At 30.9% G+C, this 19,321-nt stretch overlaps 3 protein-coding genes across 9 annotated transcripts; 2 read left to right on the forward strand and 1 right to left on the reverse strand.

Annotated features, from left to right (window-relative positions):
* LOC100649538 (2',5'-phosphodiesterase 12) lies at positions 1–2,527 on the forward strand. Of its 2 annotated transcripts, XM_012312218.3 has the most exons (7): positions 1–78; positions 232–1,029; positions 1,097–1,236; positions 1,315–1,601; positions 1,677–1,829; positions 1,910–2,030; positions 2,105–2,527. In XM_012312218.3, the coding sequence occupies exons 2-7, from the start codon at positions 314–316 to the stop codon at positions 2,365–2,367; spliced, it is 1,680 nt and encodes a 559-aa protein (XP_012167608.1). In that variant the 5' UTR covers positions 1–78; positions 232–313; the 3' UTR covers positions 2,368–2,527. The 2 variants fall into 2 exon arrangements, with proteins under 2 accessions (XP_012167608.1, XP_012167607.1); XM_012312217.3 differs by having other exon boundaries at positions 27–1,029.
* A 663-nt stretch (positions 2,528–3,190) lies between these two features.
* Positions 3,191–12,299, reverse strand: LOC100649337 (RNA-binding protein 39). 4 transcript variants are annotated; one of them, XM_048408910.1, is made up of 10 exons: positions 12,142–12,275; positions 11,984–12,057; positions 11,645–11,718; positions 9,572–9,636; positions 7,080–7,403; positions 6,665–6,872; positions 6,331–6,597; positions 6,077–6,252; positions 5,835–6,005; positions 3,191–5,598 (listed from the first exon to the last, which is right to left on the reverse strand). In XM_048408910.1, the coding sequence occupies exons 3-10, from the start codon at positions 11,660–11,662 to the stop codon at positions 5,301–5,303; spliced, it is 1,527 nt and encodes a 508-aa protein (XP_048264867.1). In that variant the 5' UTR covers positions 11,663–11,718; positions 11,984–12,057; positions 12,142–12,275; the 3' UTR covers positions 3,191–5,300. The 4 variants fall into 4 exon arrangements, with proteins under 4 accessions (XP_048264867.1, XP_003397899.1, XP_012167603.1 ...); XM_003397851.4 differs by lacking the exon at positions 11,645–11,718 and having other exon boundaries at positions 12,142–12,299; XM_012312213.3 differs by lacking the exon at positions 11,645–11,718 and having other exon boundaries at positions 6,665–6,869; positions 11,984–12,277.
* A 708-nt stretch (positions 12,300–13,007) lies between these two features.
* On the forward strand, positions 13,008–16,000 carry LOC100649217 (cytochrome c oxidase subunit 6b-3). 3 transcript variants are annotated; one of them, XM_020864812.2, is made up of 3 exons: positions 13,008–13,156; positions 15,506–15,622; positions 15,708–16,000. In XM_020864812.2, the coding sequence occupies exons 2-3, from the start codon at positions 15,513–15,515 to the stop codon at positions 15,874–15,876; spliced, it is 279 nt and encodes a 92-aa protein (XP_020720471.1). In that variant the 5' UTR covers positions 13,008–13,156; positions 15,506–15,512; the 3' UTR covers positions 15,877–16,000. The 3 variants fall into 3 exon arrangements, with proteins under 3 accessions (XP_020720471.1, XP_048264868.1, XP_020720472.1); XM_020864813.2 differs by having other exon boundaries at positions 13,041–13,156; positions 15,503–15,622; XM_048408911.1 differs by lacking the exon at positions 15,708–16,000 and having other exon boundaries at positions 13,028–13,156; positions 14,092–15,601.
* Positions 16,001–19,321: the final 3,321 nt, after the last annotated feature.

The raw sequence follows: 19,321 nt of genomic DNA on the forward strand, positions 1-19,321 counted from the left end.
ATTCATATCATGACGACAGATGGCACTTTAATAGTTTCGAACACACAATAGTTTTCTGGCAGTAAGAAAATAATTTCGGCAAGTAGCTTTTATTGCTCAAACGTATATTCATCGTTTTTAAGATTTATATTACAAATTCTTCACAAAAAAGCATAGATTTTCTATATAAAAAAATACATAAAAATTATGTTTCTGTAAAATGTCAATTTTAAATCGTATTTTGCATTTAAGGTGCCTAACCCCTCTTTTACCTATTTCAACAATTCATCAACAATTTTTAAAAAATTACTCACAAATAGTGACACGATTAAACATGAATGAAGCTATTTTATTTCACGAAGAGGGAAGTAAGAACTTTAAGATGTCGTTACGTTACATCAATCCCGAATTAAACTTCGATAGACAATTCAATTTTCACAGACAAGTGGACGAACCCATAAATAATTTTGTTCAAAGAATAGATAAGAGTATTAATGTACATTTAAAGGAAAAAGTTTATCGAAGATTGAAAAAGCAGAACAAGTGTGTAATACCCATAGAAAGCTTAGAAAGAGACAATGGAAATAATGTAAAATTTTTAAGAAATGACTCTGTCCTTAATGGTGATCTCACATGTCAAACAATCTTAAACAATTCATCGGACATAAAATTAGTCATTTATGATGAGGAATATATATTAAAGCAAAATGTACCTTCCATTATCAGAATAGAACTACCATCGAGCATTTTAATTGATTTTCCAGTTTATCCCTCTAAATTTGAAGGAACAAATATAGACAAATCAAAATCAATTTTTAACTGGTATAAAAATGAAAGGAATAAGTGGATACCTGTAGGAGAAGGATTTTTATATGTTCCAAGTTCTTCTGATTTAGGATGCAGATTGAAATTATCATGTATTCCAAAGAATAATATAGAATCTGGACCTTTAACAGAGATTGTATCAAATAATACTGTACAAGTTGGACCTGGCTTGTGTCTTTTTAATATCAGACATGCTTTTACTAAAGATAAATTGTCAGGTAAAAGGTAAGTTTTAAGTGGAAATATAATTTAATTACATTCGTTTAACATAATTGTTAAACTGAAATTTTAGTTTCAGAGTAACTTCATACAATATATTAGCAAATGTATATTCAGAAACTTCTGTCTCTAAGGAAACTTTATATCCATACTGCCCACATTATGCTTTATCTATGGATTATAGAAAATTACTAATTCTTAAAGAATTAATAGGTATTTTTTTAACTAGATTATATCAATGTTTTAAATTGAAAATAAAAAGATATAAATGGTATTGTCAATTTTCTACAGGATACAATAGTGACATAATATGTCTTCAAGAAGTAGATAGTTCAGTATATGAAAATGATTTGCAAATGTCTTTAAGTATATTAAACTATAGTAGTATATATAATTTAAAGAATGATTTACGGGAAGGTCTCGCAATATTTTATAATCAGGACAGGTTTGATCAATTGTCCTGTGATTACAAGGTTATTTCTCAAGGCATACATTTAGATGAATTTAATACTGTTTGGACGCAAATTCAGAACAGCCGCGTAAAGCAAACATTCTTAAACAGAAATACGATTATTCAGGTACTAGAATAATTACACTTTATAATTAAATATGATTTATTAATAATTATTTATGATATATATAATGCATTATAGACAGTAACACTTCGATCTAAAGAAAATCCTGAAATTTTAATTGTTGGTAATACACATTTATATTTCCGTGCAACAGCCGATCATATACGTTTGTTACAAGCATATTATGGTTTATCATATTTACGCACATTTGCCAAAAAAGTGAAAGAGGAGGTACCTGCAAAAATTTAATCAAATGAAAATTGTGGAATGAAAATATTTAATGTGATTAATGATGTATTAAAAACTTACAGAATCCCGAATGCAACGTTAGTATTTTATACTGTGGTGACTTCAACAGTGTCCCAGAAAGTGGCGTTTATCAATTAATAACTCAAAATTACATACCAGAAGATCATGCCGATTGGAAATCTGGTTAGTTTTATGGTTTTTATATAATAATTTCTATAAACTTTGATTTATACTAATCATATTCTATTATATCATAGATGCTGAAGAACATGTACAAAATGTATCTATTAAACATAACATGAACTTGTCTAGTGCATGTGGTACTCCAGAATACACAAATTACACAGCTACCTTTTCTGGTTGTTTAGATTATATATTTTATCAAACGGATTATTTAACAGTTGAACAAGTTATACCATTGCCGAGTAAAGCAGAACTTAGTGCATATACGGGTCTTCCATCTATAGTGTCACCAAGTGATCATATATCATTGTGTGTTGATTTGAAATGGTTAAAATAAAAATATATATTGTAGTATCGTGAAAAAAAAAGTCTGATTAGAGATCCATCGAATCATAAAAACAGTGTCGTTTGTCCTTCAGTTGTTAGTTTATATCGGAAAAAAGCCTATGTGCCTAAGGTCACCTAGTTCTTGCAGAGCGTGGGCATGGTGAGATTAAGGAAAGGAAAAAGAACGCTAGAGGAGGAGGACGATTTGGGTTCAAAGAGCGTTGACCGAGAAATCAGAGTGTGTCAATGGAGAAGTGAGAATGAGTCGAGATAGTGCGTGCTAAAAAAGTTATTCAACGTCAAAGTAAAAATTTTCGGATTTTTTACATTTTTCTTGAAAACGGTAAGTTTTATCGAAAATATAGCCCATATAAAAATTGCAAATCATAAAATTATCTACAAAAATGTTTCTCATACTTTTTTCCCTAAGAATCGCCATTCCTAAGATATCGCTATTCTAAATGTTGGAAGAGTTACATTCTACACGATATGCACACAAATACCACATATATATACATAGTCAGCCACTTAATGTAAATAAAAATGCCTATTTGTATCTCATATGTTTAAACCATACAATTTTGAGAATATACACTCAAAAGAAACCTCATAGGTGGTGTGGAAATGTGTGCATATCATGTAGAATGCAACTCCTTCAACTTTTAGAATGGTAATATCTTAGGAATGGTGATTCTTAGCAAAAATAGTATGAGGAACATTTTTGTAGATAATTTTATGATCTACAATTTTTGTCTGGGTTATATTTTCAATAAAACTTTACTTTGACGTAGAATAACTTTTTTAGCACGCATGGAATCAATAGGGATTTTTGGCACTTTATTTTTACAGGTGTGCCCAAGGTCTCTACCAAAATTTAGCTCCGTTGGAATTTTTGTTCTTTGAAATGTTTATTTTGACTGGACTAAGAAGGCAGAGTTAGTCGAGAAATCGAGGAGTAAGTTGTTAGCGTTGTCGAGTTGTTGAAATAAATACGATTGTTGCATTTCGTTCAAGTTAAATAACCATCGTTTTCTGTCTAATTAATACCTTTATAGTTTATTTATTGTAAATAAATTATAAACAGTATCAGGAAAAATTTATACCTAAATTTCCCCAATACTACAATACATAGCACTCGATTAATATTCTTCAATTTATTTCAACAGTGTATCATTTTTTAATATTTTTGTTATATCTCCTCTCAAGAGATTCAATCTGATTATATGTGATTCGAAATATAAAAATATGTAAATTTTCAGTTATTATTAATTTATTAAATAATTTCAACCTTTTGTAGAATTTTTATAAAACGTACACAATAAAATTACTTTTCAGTGTTTTTCAAAATAGTATTTGTAATTGAAGTTACGATACAGCGAATAGTTAAAAAATAATCTTTGTATTCTAATCTAAAATAAGAAATGAAAACCTTACCTTATGTATACTACAATCTACTTAAATTATTCCATATATAAACGAATAAAGTTAAAGAAATATTGTTTGCGCATTTACATTTGTATTCTAGAAGAGGATTTCACATCCATATAGTACTATCACATTAATTTTTTAATTTATGATTACCAAAGTGTACATCCACATTTTAGTAATATGAAATAGTAGTAGTATCACTACATATATGAATGAACGGTGATAATTTACAAAATTTTTTACATAGATTATATTATAATGGATTTTTTAAACTAACAGAGGCTTGCAGGGTAAATAAAGTTTGTTTTTTTTTATCGTCTATTTAATTCCATATAACAGTTATAATAAGCTTTGAAAAAACAATTTTATGATGCTCCATAAGTTTCACAATGCTAAAATTCTATATCTAAATAGAACCTTTTCTCTTATCTCATTGACTTAAAGTGATTTGACATAATATTAATTATTCATTCACAACGAAAAATACTAGTTTGTAATTTATTTCTTTAGATAGTACAATGTTAAAAATTCGGCTAACTATTAAATTACTCTATGATTCGAAAGGTCATTATATATAATTAAATAGATATATGGAAAACTATTGTATAAATTAGTACCTCAATGTTTAATTTTATGATCTTTTTATGCTTTCAAAAATATTGGAAATAATGCTTATCGTACTATTGCTTTTAGTAAGATATACCTGTTAAAGAAATTCATTACCTGCAGACCTCTGCCTAAAAAAACTTTTCTATTCGTTCTGTTAATATAACACCGCCTACTTGGTTTTGTATAAAGAACGTGTACTGTGCATATTTTAATGATCTTTTTAACGATTGGAAAATTTTAAAGAAAGGTGTGTATATATATATATAATTTTTTTGTTATATGTGTATATATATTACGACCTTCAACGCCTTTGCATTAGAATTACAATCTATTAATCTTTCTTTTTTCAAAATTTACTTAAATTTTAATTTTACTCTAACAGGTTAAGAGTCGAAAGTTGTTCAACTGTATAGTTATTACAGGTAATAAAAAAGAGTACTTAAGTAAGGATCTATTACATAACATATTTAAGAAATAAGGCAATGAAGTTTTTCGATATCTTGTTATACTGAATTTGTTAGAATATAATTCGATACGTGAATACACGTAAATACTCTTAAATCATTGTACATGTATGATATTAATGAACAACTATTTGAAGGGTAATTTCACTCTCGTACTCTAATAGAGCATCTAGAGATTTATTGAGAACAATTTTTTAGCATGTACTAATTGGTCAAAGTCCCTAATATCGAATGAGAGCTCTTTACGAAGATAGTTATCTTTATGAATGTATGAAAGTGTCACGCAGATGTGTTTAGTGATTGATAATAATACCTGTATGGTTTGAAACAACACTTAAACGAATCTGTTACAGTAACAAAAATTTCATTTCGGTTACCAGTAAGAAAAGACGTAATACTAAAATTTACATATTTGTAATTGGCGTATGCGTACTGCTTAAGATCACATTCCCCTTCGTGGAGCACTCGGAACTAGTAATTGTAAAGCCGTCATCGCGTCTGGGAATAGTGAGTGATAATTTACAACTGGCACGTAAGCAGCTGTAATCACTCGACCAGCAAACCATCTACCATGTAACGAATTGACAGCCGCAACTGCTGTCGCTATTGACGGGCACTTAACGTAAACGTTACCCTGAGGTGAGGCTTGGTCCACGTACACATGTAATACACCACCGTGTTTGTTGCATTCCTCAATAACATCGTCACGAATTTCTTTGGCCCAATTCGGATTTGTCTCACTGAAACGAAAAATCATTCTGTTTGAATTTAATCTTTGCATAATTATTAAAAAAATTGTAATTATTTAATGTAGTGTTACGTTATCATTTCTGAACATACATATAATGATATGCATGGGAGATATTTTAAGATAACATAATTTATCTAGCATATTCGTTCCCCCGGTAAAAGAAATGATCTAATACTAGGTCTACAGATATGCCTGTTACATGTTAAGAAAATTACAAGGACTTACTTTTGTGGGTCGAACATATTTGATAACATAAAGCACTGTGTTGCTATAGGAGGAGCAGCTTGTGGAGGTGGTTGTGGTGTTGACATAACTGGAGCCATATTTAGTGCATTTGCAGCTGCAGGGGGAATTTCAAGCCCAGTTCCCTCCGCTAATTTGAACATTAGCTGTAACCTAAATATTTTTAATATTAATTAGTAACTTATTAAAATGAAAAAAAAAAGATCAATATAAGAATATTGTACCTTCCAGTAGCACCAAGATCGATACCACTTCGATCTAATTCATCTGTGTCAAGAAGAGATGGACCCTGTATTAAGTCTGTACGTTCTGTAACATTACCGACTTTCATAGGTCTTCCAGCAAGTTCAAAGCCATTCAACTGTTCCAAAGCTTTTTTCGCATCATCAGCATTTCTAAACTAAAATAAAAATAAATATATTTTAAAGAAAGTACTAATATTATGATTGAATGATCTATAATATATTTTAATATATACAGTCAAGAATCCATAGCCTTTGCTTCGACCGGTTTCCGGATCCATGATCAATTGAATGTTATCAATTTTTCCAAACGGTTCGAAAATACCGCGAAGCATATCTTCTGTAATATTAAAATGTAGAGATCCAACATATAACCTCATAGGTCCGGTCTGACCTTTTGGCATTAGATTTGGCATGGAATTACCCATGCGATTCTTTTCAGCTTGAGTGTGCTGTACTACTATGGGAACACCGAGAAGCTTCTGACCCGACAAACCAAGTGCCTACGAAAATAATGAAATAATTATAAGAATAAACATAACATCAGATATAAATTATATATTAACTCACCAATGTCACACTTTCAGGATCCTTGAACTCTACATATGCTATACCCTTAAATCTTCTTGTTTTGTTGCATGTGATAAGTCGGACATCTTGAACTTTGCCCACACTCGAAAAGAATTCTTCCAAATCTCGAGCACGTATACGCTGACTTAATTGCATACAGAACACCGTTCTGGCGTCCCGTTCCTCTGGTGTTAGCTCATCATTTCTGCTGAAATGAATATAAGACACGAAAAATTAAAAACATTGACATTCTAAAATTTATCACACAAAAAATTATAGACGCAAACGTGATGCAACCCTAAGTTTCATGCTTTAAAATATTTTGTAGAAAAGTTTTAAATTTTGGAATATGTTATTCTTATATTCTTAGGCTATTTTGCAATTTCTACCAAATAATGAATTCATGCAAACTTACATGCCAAGGGGACTGACACCCTTTCCAAATGGTAGTCTTGCTCTGGGAAGTGTAATTGGTGTGAGGGATCGCTTCCTTCTTCTGTCTCGATCTCGGTCTCTATCCCGTCGATCCCTATCTCTATCGCTGTTATCCCTGTCTCTATCGCGGTCTCTTCGATCTCTTGATCTTGATCTACGTCGACGGTCACGATCACGATCACGATCGCGCTCTCTATCTCTGTCACGATCTCGATCTCTGTCTCGATCTCGGTCGCGATCGCGACGATCTTTCTCCCGACGGTCCCGTGATCGAGAGCGGGAACGAGAACGATGCTTGCTCTTCCTGTAAAGAAACGAAACCAATAAAGTGTACTAACAAGTTATTTTAATAAAACCTATAAAACTAATTTGTATTCCATGATGTATGTACATGATATAGTAAATCTGAGTAAATAATAGACGGAACTTGATAATTTTAAGTTTAATTTGTACAATGTAATTTTTTAAATTGTAATATTTCCACTTATTAATCCGAACCCTTAGTGGTAAAAAAGTTTCTAAAATTAGCTTTTATTTTCACAGTACGACTTAACTGATATAAATAATCAAATAAGTAAATAACCCTAATATTAACTCTTTGCGGATTGCCGCCGCATATATGTGTTCTGCGTAAACCATCAATTTAGCTGAGGGACTAATATATGTGTTTGGCCAAACAACTGATAGAACCGAAAGAGTCACATATGTATCTCAGGAATTTTAAATGACCATTGCGGCAGCAGCTCGGCCCCACGGTACGGTTGACTTCGAACCGTCCCGTCCGCAAAGGGTTAATTTTTCATTAAATTGTATAATTAAACACATGTGATAAAAATAACCCAATCAATATATTATAAAATGTAACATCTGTACAAGTGTTATTGCATGTTTCAATCATCATATTCTATTTTGTTTAATGATCCTTTTTTATTACATTTCAGATTTTTAACATAATCCGTAGCACAGATATTCTTCCTAAATACTTACCATCTTCAGGTCTAACCTTTGGAATTATGAAACTAACCAGCATTTACACTAATTGTATGGGGTCTATAACAAAGAGAATATAACTTCAAACAGTTATATGTATGTACCAAATGACTAATTTGAAATATTCACATACAATCGAATATGTATTGCAATCTATAAGGCTAAAGGTTCAGATAAAGTAGTTTATTTACAGACACATGTGTTTTATCATATTATAAATCATGCATTAAAATTCAATTTTAAGTTAATTTAAAAAATCTAATACTTCAATAAATTTTTTTAACAGATATTTCTCTCGTAAAACAAGGATTTCAAAAAATTCAATCCATTTACTTCTTCATTCATGTTTTTTCATCAGATGTAATTTTTACTTAAATTTGTTCAGTTAATAAAAACAACTATTATAATAGTATTGTATAAAAAAATGCACATAATAATATAACATAAACGAAATAATTAAACTTATTTATTTTGTGCTCCTTACTGAAATTACATTTTTACTGAAATTATAGTAATTTCTAGATAAGTAATCGTGAAGCAAGACTTATTATTATTGGATAACCAAGATAAACTACAATTTTTTATGAGATCCAAACGACGGATAACAAAACATCCAGGGTTTGCAACAAAAATCAATGACAAATTAAAGGCGCACGTTTGAGCATGATTAACCCTTTGAGTGCTGTGGGCGCATATAGGTGTCTGGCGAAAGCTATCGGTGTGGACTAAGGACATATATATGCGCCTTCTCTAAGTGCCCAGCATGGACTAAGGACGCATGTATGGGTTTTTCAATTTTTCCGAACACCTACGCAGAAGTAATACTATTACGTTTGTGTGAAATAAATATAAATGCATTCCTTACGGCAGTAAACAAATGCCAATAGTGCCTCGTTATTGTTGAAGTGGTCACCACTTGTAAGAAAATCCTACATCTGGTTTTTTTAGTTTTTTCAAGCACTGAATTTTTCACACACAACTAAATTATTAACTTGTGTTATATTTACTAAATTTAGTTTTCTAGTTTATTGTTTTCTAGTTTATTACCCAAATTCTAGTTAACTGTAAATTTCAATGTTTATAATAAATAATTAAAAATAACTAAAAAATAACGCTCTTGAATCATTTAATCTCGTGCAAAAGAATTACTATAACTTATTACGATTTGCTCTTTGAATAGTCAATCAACAGAGTTCAGTCTAACGAAAAAGTATTCCGTCCGCAGCGGTCGTCAGCGCTAGACGCGCGCCGTCCGTACGGACGGCATAGGCCGCGAGTATTCAGCACTCAAAGGGTTAATTATCACTTCTGTTTACCGCCATTCAGTAGCATACGTTACTGACACGTAAAGTCATTACCGTTACTTGTAGAAATAAAACATTTATTTATATATTTTAATGGATTTAATGGTTCAAATATTAATTCTAATAGTAAGCACAAATTGTGTTTACAAATTGATTATAATAAGTGAAATATGCTTACCCAGATGATTTACGGCTAGACCCATTCTCCTTGGAAGATTTGTCTTTGGATGAGGAGTCCTGCTCCTACGAACAGCAAACAGTTGAATGCCATGCCAGCCAGCCGATGTGGCAGGGACGCGCGAACAAGGGGACAAAAAGCAAATCATAGAACGTTAGTAAATTTTATAAAGATAAACTATGTACATATTGTACAATTTAAATTTTGACAATAGTTTCAAAATAAAATATGTCTCAATAATGAAGTTCTGTCTTCTGTTAAAAAAAATTTTTTGTAACCATGTAGATAACTCTCCTTTGAACACTGTTATCGAAGATCTATTGCTGCTGGATGGTGATGCACTCTCGTGCTCTTTCTCTTTTTCCAGGTAGATTATATTGGTCTGAGGGGGCTAAGATGAGGACACAGAGAAGAAAGAGAGAGAGAGACAGAGAGAAACGGGGCGAGCATAGTGTTGCGACGCCTCGCACACACCTGGCTCAAACTTACCAATCGTTTTATCGGGTTTTAGGAAAGCATTGCAATCTTGGGTTGAGCATGCCTTGGTCTTAAACTACCAATGGCCAACCACACATCCTTTTTCTTCTGCAAAAGAGAGCCCTCATCAAAGACAGTACGTTTTTAATGTAACACGAAATGTGAACCCTAATTGCTAACCTACAACCCCTGCATGTATAATTGATTTAACTATCTCATAATTAGGAACAAAACGATCAACGATCATTTGCAGCTTCCAGTAGATATACCACAAGATGATTTAGCTGTACAGAGAAAATGTTTCACATGATTAAAAGCGAACATACACATGGTATATGGCACTAATACAATGAAATGATGATAATGGTGTTACATGTATATGTTACGGATGTTATATCTTTTTATCTACCATGAATATAAAACTAATCCTCTAGTCAATTACCAATTCTTCAATAATATTGATTATACAATTTCAAAACATTTTCTCATTTGAACCATATAACTTATTTCCTGCTTGCCAATTTACCATGCATTTTGTTTGTGAAGTACTATATCAATGTACATTCAAATTTTAAATGAGACAAATAATGTTATGTTGATGGAAAATCTTAAATATTACAAAAGATGAGAACACCATAAGCATCTTAGTGGACTACCATTAGTAATTGTAGTCATATAGTTAAAAACAAAGGTCTACCATATGATGAAAAAAGTAGACTTTAATAACATACATTTTTTGGAGTTTTGAATAACATACATAACACATTGAAAAACATTTAAATATTTAGCAATCTCAAATTGCTAAATAGATTAAATCTGATTATTACATCTGCCCTGTCTATGAAACATGTAGAACTTTCAATAAGAACTATTTTGTATCTCTCGTATTATACACATATATTGTAATTTAATATCACAAATATTCATAACAGTTAAAATACAATTCTTCATTAATACCACTGTCCCCTTTAATTTTAGAGATCTTAAACAATTATAACAACATACGATTCCCTTAAAAGGGAATCAATATATGATTATAAATAAGATGTATAAATAAAACTCCTATGAATTAAAAGAAAACACAGCCAATGTGAAACTGCTTGAAATTTTAAAATCCAACAAATACCTTTGTTGTTCCTCCTAACAATGCCGAAGGTACATAGTAAAAATCAATAAATATTATGCCCTTCTACTGCAAAAAATACTATAGACAACGATTTTATTGATTCTACATATAAAAGCTATTTGATGCTTACACAAATAAGTTGATTCATTTTACCACATATAAATGTTATAAAGATAAATAGAATAGCATGGCACATGGCAGAACAGCACCTAACAAATCCATCTTTCATTTCTACATTTCTTTTTCTGTTTTGTTTTAAATAAATTGATATAAACAACCTTTATACTTTGCATGTGTATTTTCCTTTGTCTCTCTATAACCGTAAAATGGTGGCAGTAACAATTCTATCTACGTCGTAAAATAATAAACGTTACGATTTCTGAGAAAAAAATTAGAAAAAAAAAGATCAGAAATAGATAAAGAAAAAAGAATTAAGTAAAAATGATGTTAGTGATGGCTTTTCTTAATACCTCGTATTTCAAGTGCATTCTAGGAACTCGCTGCCGAACATCCTACGAGCGCGAGGGTACATGTTACGTACCATCTATAAGTACAGAAAACGGAGGTATTGATCAATAGTCGGTATGAGACAAGGGCGTACTTTGTTCTACATGTATATATGGGAAGGAAAGGACGATTCATATTTTTCTCGATCGCAACACGACAAAACATACCCGGAATGGTACGGCGCCGTATTTGTATTCTTGCGCGTCGAGATTAGGTAGACTTTATAGGACAAAAAAAGTCAGGATCTCGAAGGAGCAAACCGAGACAAACAAAGAAGTAAAGAAAAAAAAATTAAGCCTTACCCCCTTCTTATATGGCGCCTCCAGCATTGCCTCGACATCCAAATCCTCCGCCATTGCGCGAGTCGGTGAGCTTTCTGAAATACCACGCATTAGCACTCGATAATCTAAAATACGGTGGTCGAATTGAAAACTCTATGAGGATATTGTGTATAACGTACAGACTAACGAACGCTCGCATACGATTTAAATGTTTAACAATTTACTGAAAACGCAAGATCGATAAGGAACGTTAGGAAGCAAGAACGCAATCATATGCGACGATGACCAAAGAAAATGGAAGACCGGATGTGAATAAACGAACCAAGCGCCACCTTCGCGGAAGTGCTGATTGCATTATTTTTGCAATTAAGTTTACGAGTAACCATAACCATATAACCATTTTTAAAATGTCCCTAGAAATTCTTGATTGACTTTTTACTGATAGGTTTCATATTTTTTATTATATGTAGATAATTATATGTAGAATATCGTCCGAAAATTGAGTCCTAACTAGTTACGAGAAATCAACATGGAAGACAAGAAGATTCCCGTTCTGCGCATGCCTAACATATTATAAATGTCTCAGACAGAGAGAAATATATTTTATTCATCTCTGTCTGTCTCATAGAAACGAGGTCCTTATTGACCTTCCATGTTGATTTTTCACAACCAGACACGATTCAATTTTCAGACGCTTGTCCCTAGCGAGTGTCGAGGATTCAATTATATGATCATACTCCCGATATAACTTATTTACCAGAAAATAGATAAACTATAATAATTTAAAAAATTCACGAATGATTCTATATACGTATATATTTGTTATAAGTGTTTGTAAAATATTTACTTGAATTATTTATACTATTATATATTATATATGCATATAAATATATGAATTACATTTTTAAAGTCAATTTGTATTTTATAGGTTATAAAAAAGAAAATGAGTCATATCATCAAACAGATCGACTATATTTTTTGTTAATAATAGAAAGATTTCTTGGTAAGAAATTAGATAGGCAAATTTTGAGCGAACTCTATCGGAGAAACTTAGAAATATATTCTTCGCTCTAGAACACATAGCTCATCTCAGAATCAGTTTTAACGCTTTAACTGTCCTAGGTGTACATGACGTAACGGATTGGCGCAGTTTGCCTAGTGGCCATTTTGTTTTCAATTGCACGGCTGATTAAGGTATTTTATATAAAGATATTTCGTGTAATTATAGGCTATTTAGGCAATTAATGTAGTCGACGAAATATTTAAGAAAGTTTTAAAGGAATTTTACCTATGTTCTCTACGACAACTATTTTATATGCTAATTGAAAATCCTATTTAGTTTTGGATAAGCTTTTTCTATCAAATTTCACGTTCTTTTATCTCTTTCTCTATTTATCCCCTTTTATATTTTTGTAATTGCTGATCTTGGTAATCTTTATTAAATAATGATGTCGTACGACATATAGAATAAAGCTGTTTTCCATTTTGACCATTTCTTTTTCCAGAGTATCAGAAGAAAAATTTATATTTAAATACATATTCGAGCATAATTTAACGTGATTAAATTTTTGGAAACTCTGATTAGCATCGGAAATACACTGAACGTTAATTTTTAAGACATCTGACGTTATCTCATACGTTTACCTAAAAATGAATATAAGTGTTGTATACTATATAATATCGTATTATTTAGATTGATAATCGTGTATAATGTAAATTATACTATTTCTAAAAATATTATAATCATTTGTATTATAATATAACAAAGTATAAGAATTGTAGAATTATATAACCACATAAAATTAAAATAATTTTAATCAATTGAAATAATTACTTATAATGAAATATAGAGATATAGATAAGGATACAATCAAAGCTGAATTTTTAAAATATATATTGCATTGTAAAAAAAATAAATGGATGAAGTTCATATATATAGAAATTACTGAAGACAAAATCCTAGCTTTGATTGAATTTTGTTTATATTAATGGCAATTTAAATACATTTTGATCTCTCGCTATAAGTCTACTTGTCTCTTGCATACGCGTACATTTAAAACCAATCAGATAAAGGCTTGATAAGAAGAAATGAGCAGTGTACTCATAGAAGGCAGTTTCTATCCTTATAGGTGTCCATCTGTCCATTCAGCGTGGTGAGAGAGGCAACAATGGATTCAAAACGGCATGAACGGAGTTCCAAGTCCAATACAGATTCACCACCAGCTCCACCTTCGCCTCCTATGTATAGTGCAAGTTATACAACATATGATGGGTACAAAAACAGAATGTCGTCGCGTCGTTCACCTTCACCCTTGGAGTATAGAAGCAGTAGAACTTCCCGAAATGACTCACCACAAGACAGACGTAGAAGAAGACGCAGTACTTCAAAATCTTCTCCAACTAGATCGTACAAACGATCTCGATCCCCTGATAGAGATAAAGATCGAGATAGAGATAGAGATCGATCGCGCAAATATTCCAGGAGAGATAGATCAAGGTCTAGGTCAAGAGGAAGATCGCGCTCCAGAGATAGGAGACGTAGTCGCAGTCGTAATAGGAGTAAAGATAGACATAGAGGTAGAGAAAGCCGCAGATACCATAGAGCACCATCGTATGAGTCAGATACAGCTGAAGATAATACAGAAACATCTGTATCTCATCCAGTTGTTCCTCCACAATCTAATGCTTTTAAGAATGATGGTAGTTTTATGGAAATGTTTAAAAAAATGCAGGAACAAATGCAACCTGCACAAAAACCGGCGACTTCTGTTTTGGAAGAAAAAACTGTTGTTCCTCCACCTTTGATGGTAGGAAAGAGGCGAGGAGGTAGAATTTTAAAAACTGGAATGGTTGCCAAACCAAAGACTGAACAAACTGTTGAACAACCCAAGGATGCTTGGTCACTCTATATGGCTGAAGTGAAAAAATACAGAGAAGTTTGTTGTCAGGAAGAAGATAACACAAGACCATTGGTTAAATAGCTGATTTTATTTTCAACCATTTTCCATTTTGTTACTTCGTTTTATCTACAATGAATGTGCTTTCAAAAGATGCTGTGTTCTCTTAATTACATCATGGTTGTATTTAAATATACAAGAATAGCTATTAACCAACTTTAAAAAAGAGCTCCATGTATACTAAAATTATTTAAAATTTATGAAAGCTTTGAATTAAAGCTTTTTATTGTTTACCAAGAAAAACTTCTATAGAAATGTATGCAAATATGAGGAAGCTTTTTCTTTTCTCAATTACTAGATAGAATGTACAGTATATGTTATTCAAAAATTATAAATACATAGTATCCCAATTTCTTAAATATTTCGAGTTAAAGAACATTATTAATGTAATATGAGAATAAGAACAAGGACTGCAGTGAGGAAGCAATTAATGTTTGTGATAGTGTACTATGTGATGCAAGAGACAAACTGACTAAAGCGAGAGACAAACATGTAAAGAGTTTGCCTTGTGGGAAAAAGGGAGGGTGACAGATTATAGCACTTAAATAAATATAATACATTAAATAACTTGTAACTTGTTAAGCAGCATCAATATGGTTAAATATACAGAACTTGGAAACGCGGCAACATTAGAAACCCCCATCAATTTGAAACCAAACACAGCACCATATGACCCAAGATTCCCAAATCAAAACCAGACAAGGTAAACAAAACATAAATTGATGTATTTTAATTCTTATAAACTGTTAATGTATAAGATTGCTTATTCCTGTTTATTTTGAATACAGATATTGTTACACTAGTTTTGTGGACTTTCAACGTTGCAAAAAACGACATGGTGAGGATTATGACGCATGTAAATATTTCAAAAAAGTATACACTGCAATGTGCCCAAATAGTTGGATAACAAATTGGAATGATCAAATTGAGAATGGAAATTTTCAAGGAAACATATAATACATTAGAGGCATCACATTGTAACTGCCACTTTAGTAATGTTGTTTACACAGTAACAGGAATTTACAATTCTACCTTTCTGTTTGTAAAATAATATTGAATAAATTAATAATAGTTTAACTTCTATTGAGTTCTGTTAATCAATACTGTTTTTATTTCATTATAATTACTGAATATAAATAAAAGTTATACAAAATTTAAGTATTCCACTATTTTATAATTTTATGGATACAAATTAATATCTATAATAATACATAAACCTTTTTCATATTATTAACCTCAAATCTAAAATTATTATTTACTATACATTGTTCACATATAATGTCGAGTACATACAATATTGCATAAATTAGTATATGTATTTCACGTCACGCTAAATAGTTCACAAAAAATATTAAATTATGTCTACCATAAAAAATAATACATAATTTGTAAGAACTTATGTAAAAGCTTTCCTTGATTATAACTGTATATGTAGATCAAACTTTACATCTATTTTATGTGCGTAATCACTTAATATTAAAGGAGTATTTATCATATATTTTTATAATCGTAAGTCAAAATTTTCAGCTTAAAGATCTCGGTTATAGTACTTGCCTATACTAGAAGCATTCGATTTATTTGATTACATCGATGAATGTATAATAAAAATTTACTAACTCCTTCTATTGCTAATGTTTTCTCATTTATATAATAGAAGTTTTCGTTCAAATAAGTGAATTCGATCAACAGCAATGTATTTAATTGGACATTGACTAAAATTTTATTCAGATAAATGAAATTTCATTGTATAGATGAAAAACTTTCCAATCCCTAATCCCTACTATGGACGATAGTCTCGTAAAAATCATACATAGATTCGATAGAGTAATGAGGTAGGATTTTAATGTTTTAATGTTTTGTCCTATCCTGATATGCAAGTACATATCATCAGATATTATCATTATACGGAGAAGAAATTCTGCAAAAGTTCAATAGATTCGATGTCAATTTTTCCTATTTCCTTAAATAAAAGACAATATATACAAGTATAATTATTAAAATTTGATCAGCGCTTGAACGAATTTGTACGAGATTTCTAATGATTTCATATATAAAAATAGTATAACTGAATAGAAATAAAATAAATTTTTATATATAAAAATGTTAAAAATTTTTCACTTCTTATTTTTAAAAGTTTCTTTGTTTATTTTTTTTCATTACAGCACATACTGTTTACACCAAAGGATAGGATTTTTAAAAGTTTCATATTATTGAAAGGAAAAGATCCTAAGGTACAAGAGTTTTATATAATGATTAATGCTAAATAAACATATTAAAATGTATAATCATCGAAAAAGAAAATACACTAAAACCACACATTTTAGCCATAGCAAAATATAGTACCTCTCTGAATCATATCAGGTACCATTTTTCTAGGGAGATAGAGTTCTAGGGAACTCCAAATCTCTTTCTCTCTTTTTCACCGATAATAAATGAAACAAATAACTGTCATAAAATATTGAGATATTTATGTAGTAGGAATAGTGTTAGTTAATATTTAATTAATAATTAATATTACTGCATATGGATACTATTATAATTTCCTTAGTAGAAACGAATCTATGGTCAAATGATTCCAGTTGTTTCCGGACTAGTGCTACCCTTTGCGGCAAAGTGCTAAAGGTGTTCCACGTTAGCATATACAAGAACCCATTTAGTTCCACCACAAATGAGGTATACTCACTGTGACTTTACGTTACTAGAGTATTTTATTGTACGGAAAAATTCATATTTCTCTATCTGAGATAGACTAGTACGAGAATAACAAAAATCAGGCAATAATTAAGCTTAGTTGCCTGAGAAAGAGAAATGAATTGTTTATTACAATATTTTTTAGAGAAGAAAAGAAAATCTTTCGTTTTAAACGAAATATGAATTAATGGTATGATACAATAATTTTAATATATTCTTTATACACGACAATTTTTTAGATTTAACATTAATTTACTTTTCTCGCGATAATATGTCTGTTATAGTAAAATCTAAATTTCGTTTTAATAGTAATTTCAATACTTGATAGAATCTGAATAATATTTCTGACGTGATGCATCTGGAGAAAAAGAATCTCTTGATATTTGTATGATCGTCATCTCTATTACGGGGGGTTGAGATTCTCCTCGGCGCACCGTAATACTCGATGGCCTACCGCGCTCGAACAACATAAAATTTTTTTTATTATTATTTAATTTGTACTTTAGAATTTGTCCGGCTGGATATTCGGTAAATTTTTCTAGATTAATTGCTAAATGGCTACCCCCAACGGGATACCATCTTCGAGTTTGACTATTTTATTTCTTTAGTAAGGTCAACGGGGTGTTTTCTTTTTAGTCTTTTTTTATGAGAGTTTTGCTCGCTTCAACAGTCAGCTGGTTTGGATGTGTTGCCGTTCTTTCCTTGTATTTTTCTGCGTACCTGCCGATTTCTTCTTTGACCGTTGGCAGTTTTAAGTTTTTGCGTATATCCTCGTAATAATTTAACATGATCCAATGTCAGACATCCTTGAGACAAAGTATGTAAATACAAATTCAAAAATAAAACTTCTTTATTTTTTACTTTTTCTAAATTAAACTTTTATTAACGTTTGTGTGAGATCTTTCTGAATAAAAAAAAAAAAAACCAAATGCGATATACTTTGAATTACATTTCCTGATTGATATGTATTCAATTTCTATTTATTAAGTAAGCAAATGTGCTCTAAATTATATCGTGTTTGGTTTTATTTTAATTAGAAAAATGTAACAAGTATAGTGGTAAAAGTTTCATTCATCATTGTTTATTCCCTGTAGCTGATCGAATGTTGTGATTTTTCAAGGTTGGTTGGCGTTTGCACCGTTTTGTACCGACTAATAAAACTGATTAACTAGAAGAATTTGTTGGAAATAGCTATTGAAACAATTGCTAAAAATTAGAAATGATAAGTAAAGTAACGTTAACGGGAATCAATTTGAGATGACAAGTAACCAATTCAGTGCATCTATAGCGTGATGTACCCTTGAGCTATGGTAAAGAAACTAATCGCTAGTAAACGGCGGTTTAATAACAGTGTGATTTTGCCAGCCCAAAACCCAGGATTACAAAGAAAAGAAAACTGTTAGGTCCAAGCCTATCGAACATCTAAATTTCAGAAGATCCCTTGGGCTTTATAATATTTTGCTAGCAAGGAAATGAATAATGGCCGATCCCTAATAAACAAATTTTCACTGGTGGCTGGCCTACTAAGTAAATTTGTTGAATAGCGAACCAAACATAAAATGTACCATAAATTCAGTCGCTTGCATTACTTAACTATCACAAATAAGAAAAAGGAAAGGTTTTTAAGCTATGACCCAAAGGTCTCAATTTTCAGAAATAGAGTCGTTTCTACATCTGTATAATTGCAAAACTTGTTTTTTTTTTTTTTTAA

Source organism: Bombus terrestris, chromosome 9 (assembly GCF_910591885.1).
Source record: "Bombus terrestris chromosome 9, iyBomTerr1.2, whole genome shotgun sequence".
In the NCBI taxonomy this organism is placed as follows: Eukaryota; Metazoa; Arthropoda; class Insecta; order Hymenoptera; family Apidae; genus Bombus; species Bombus terrestris.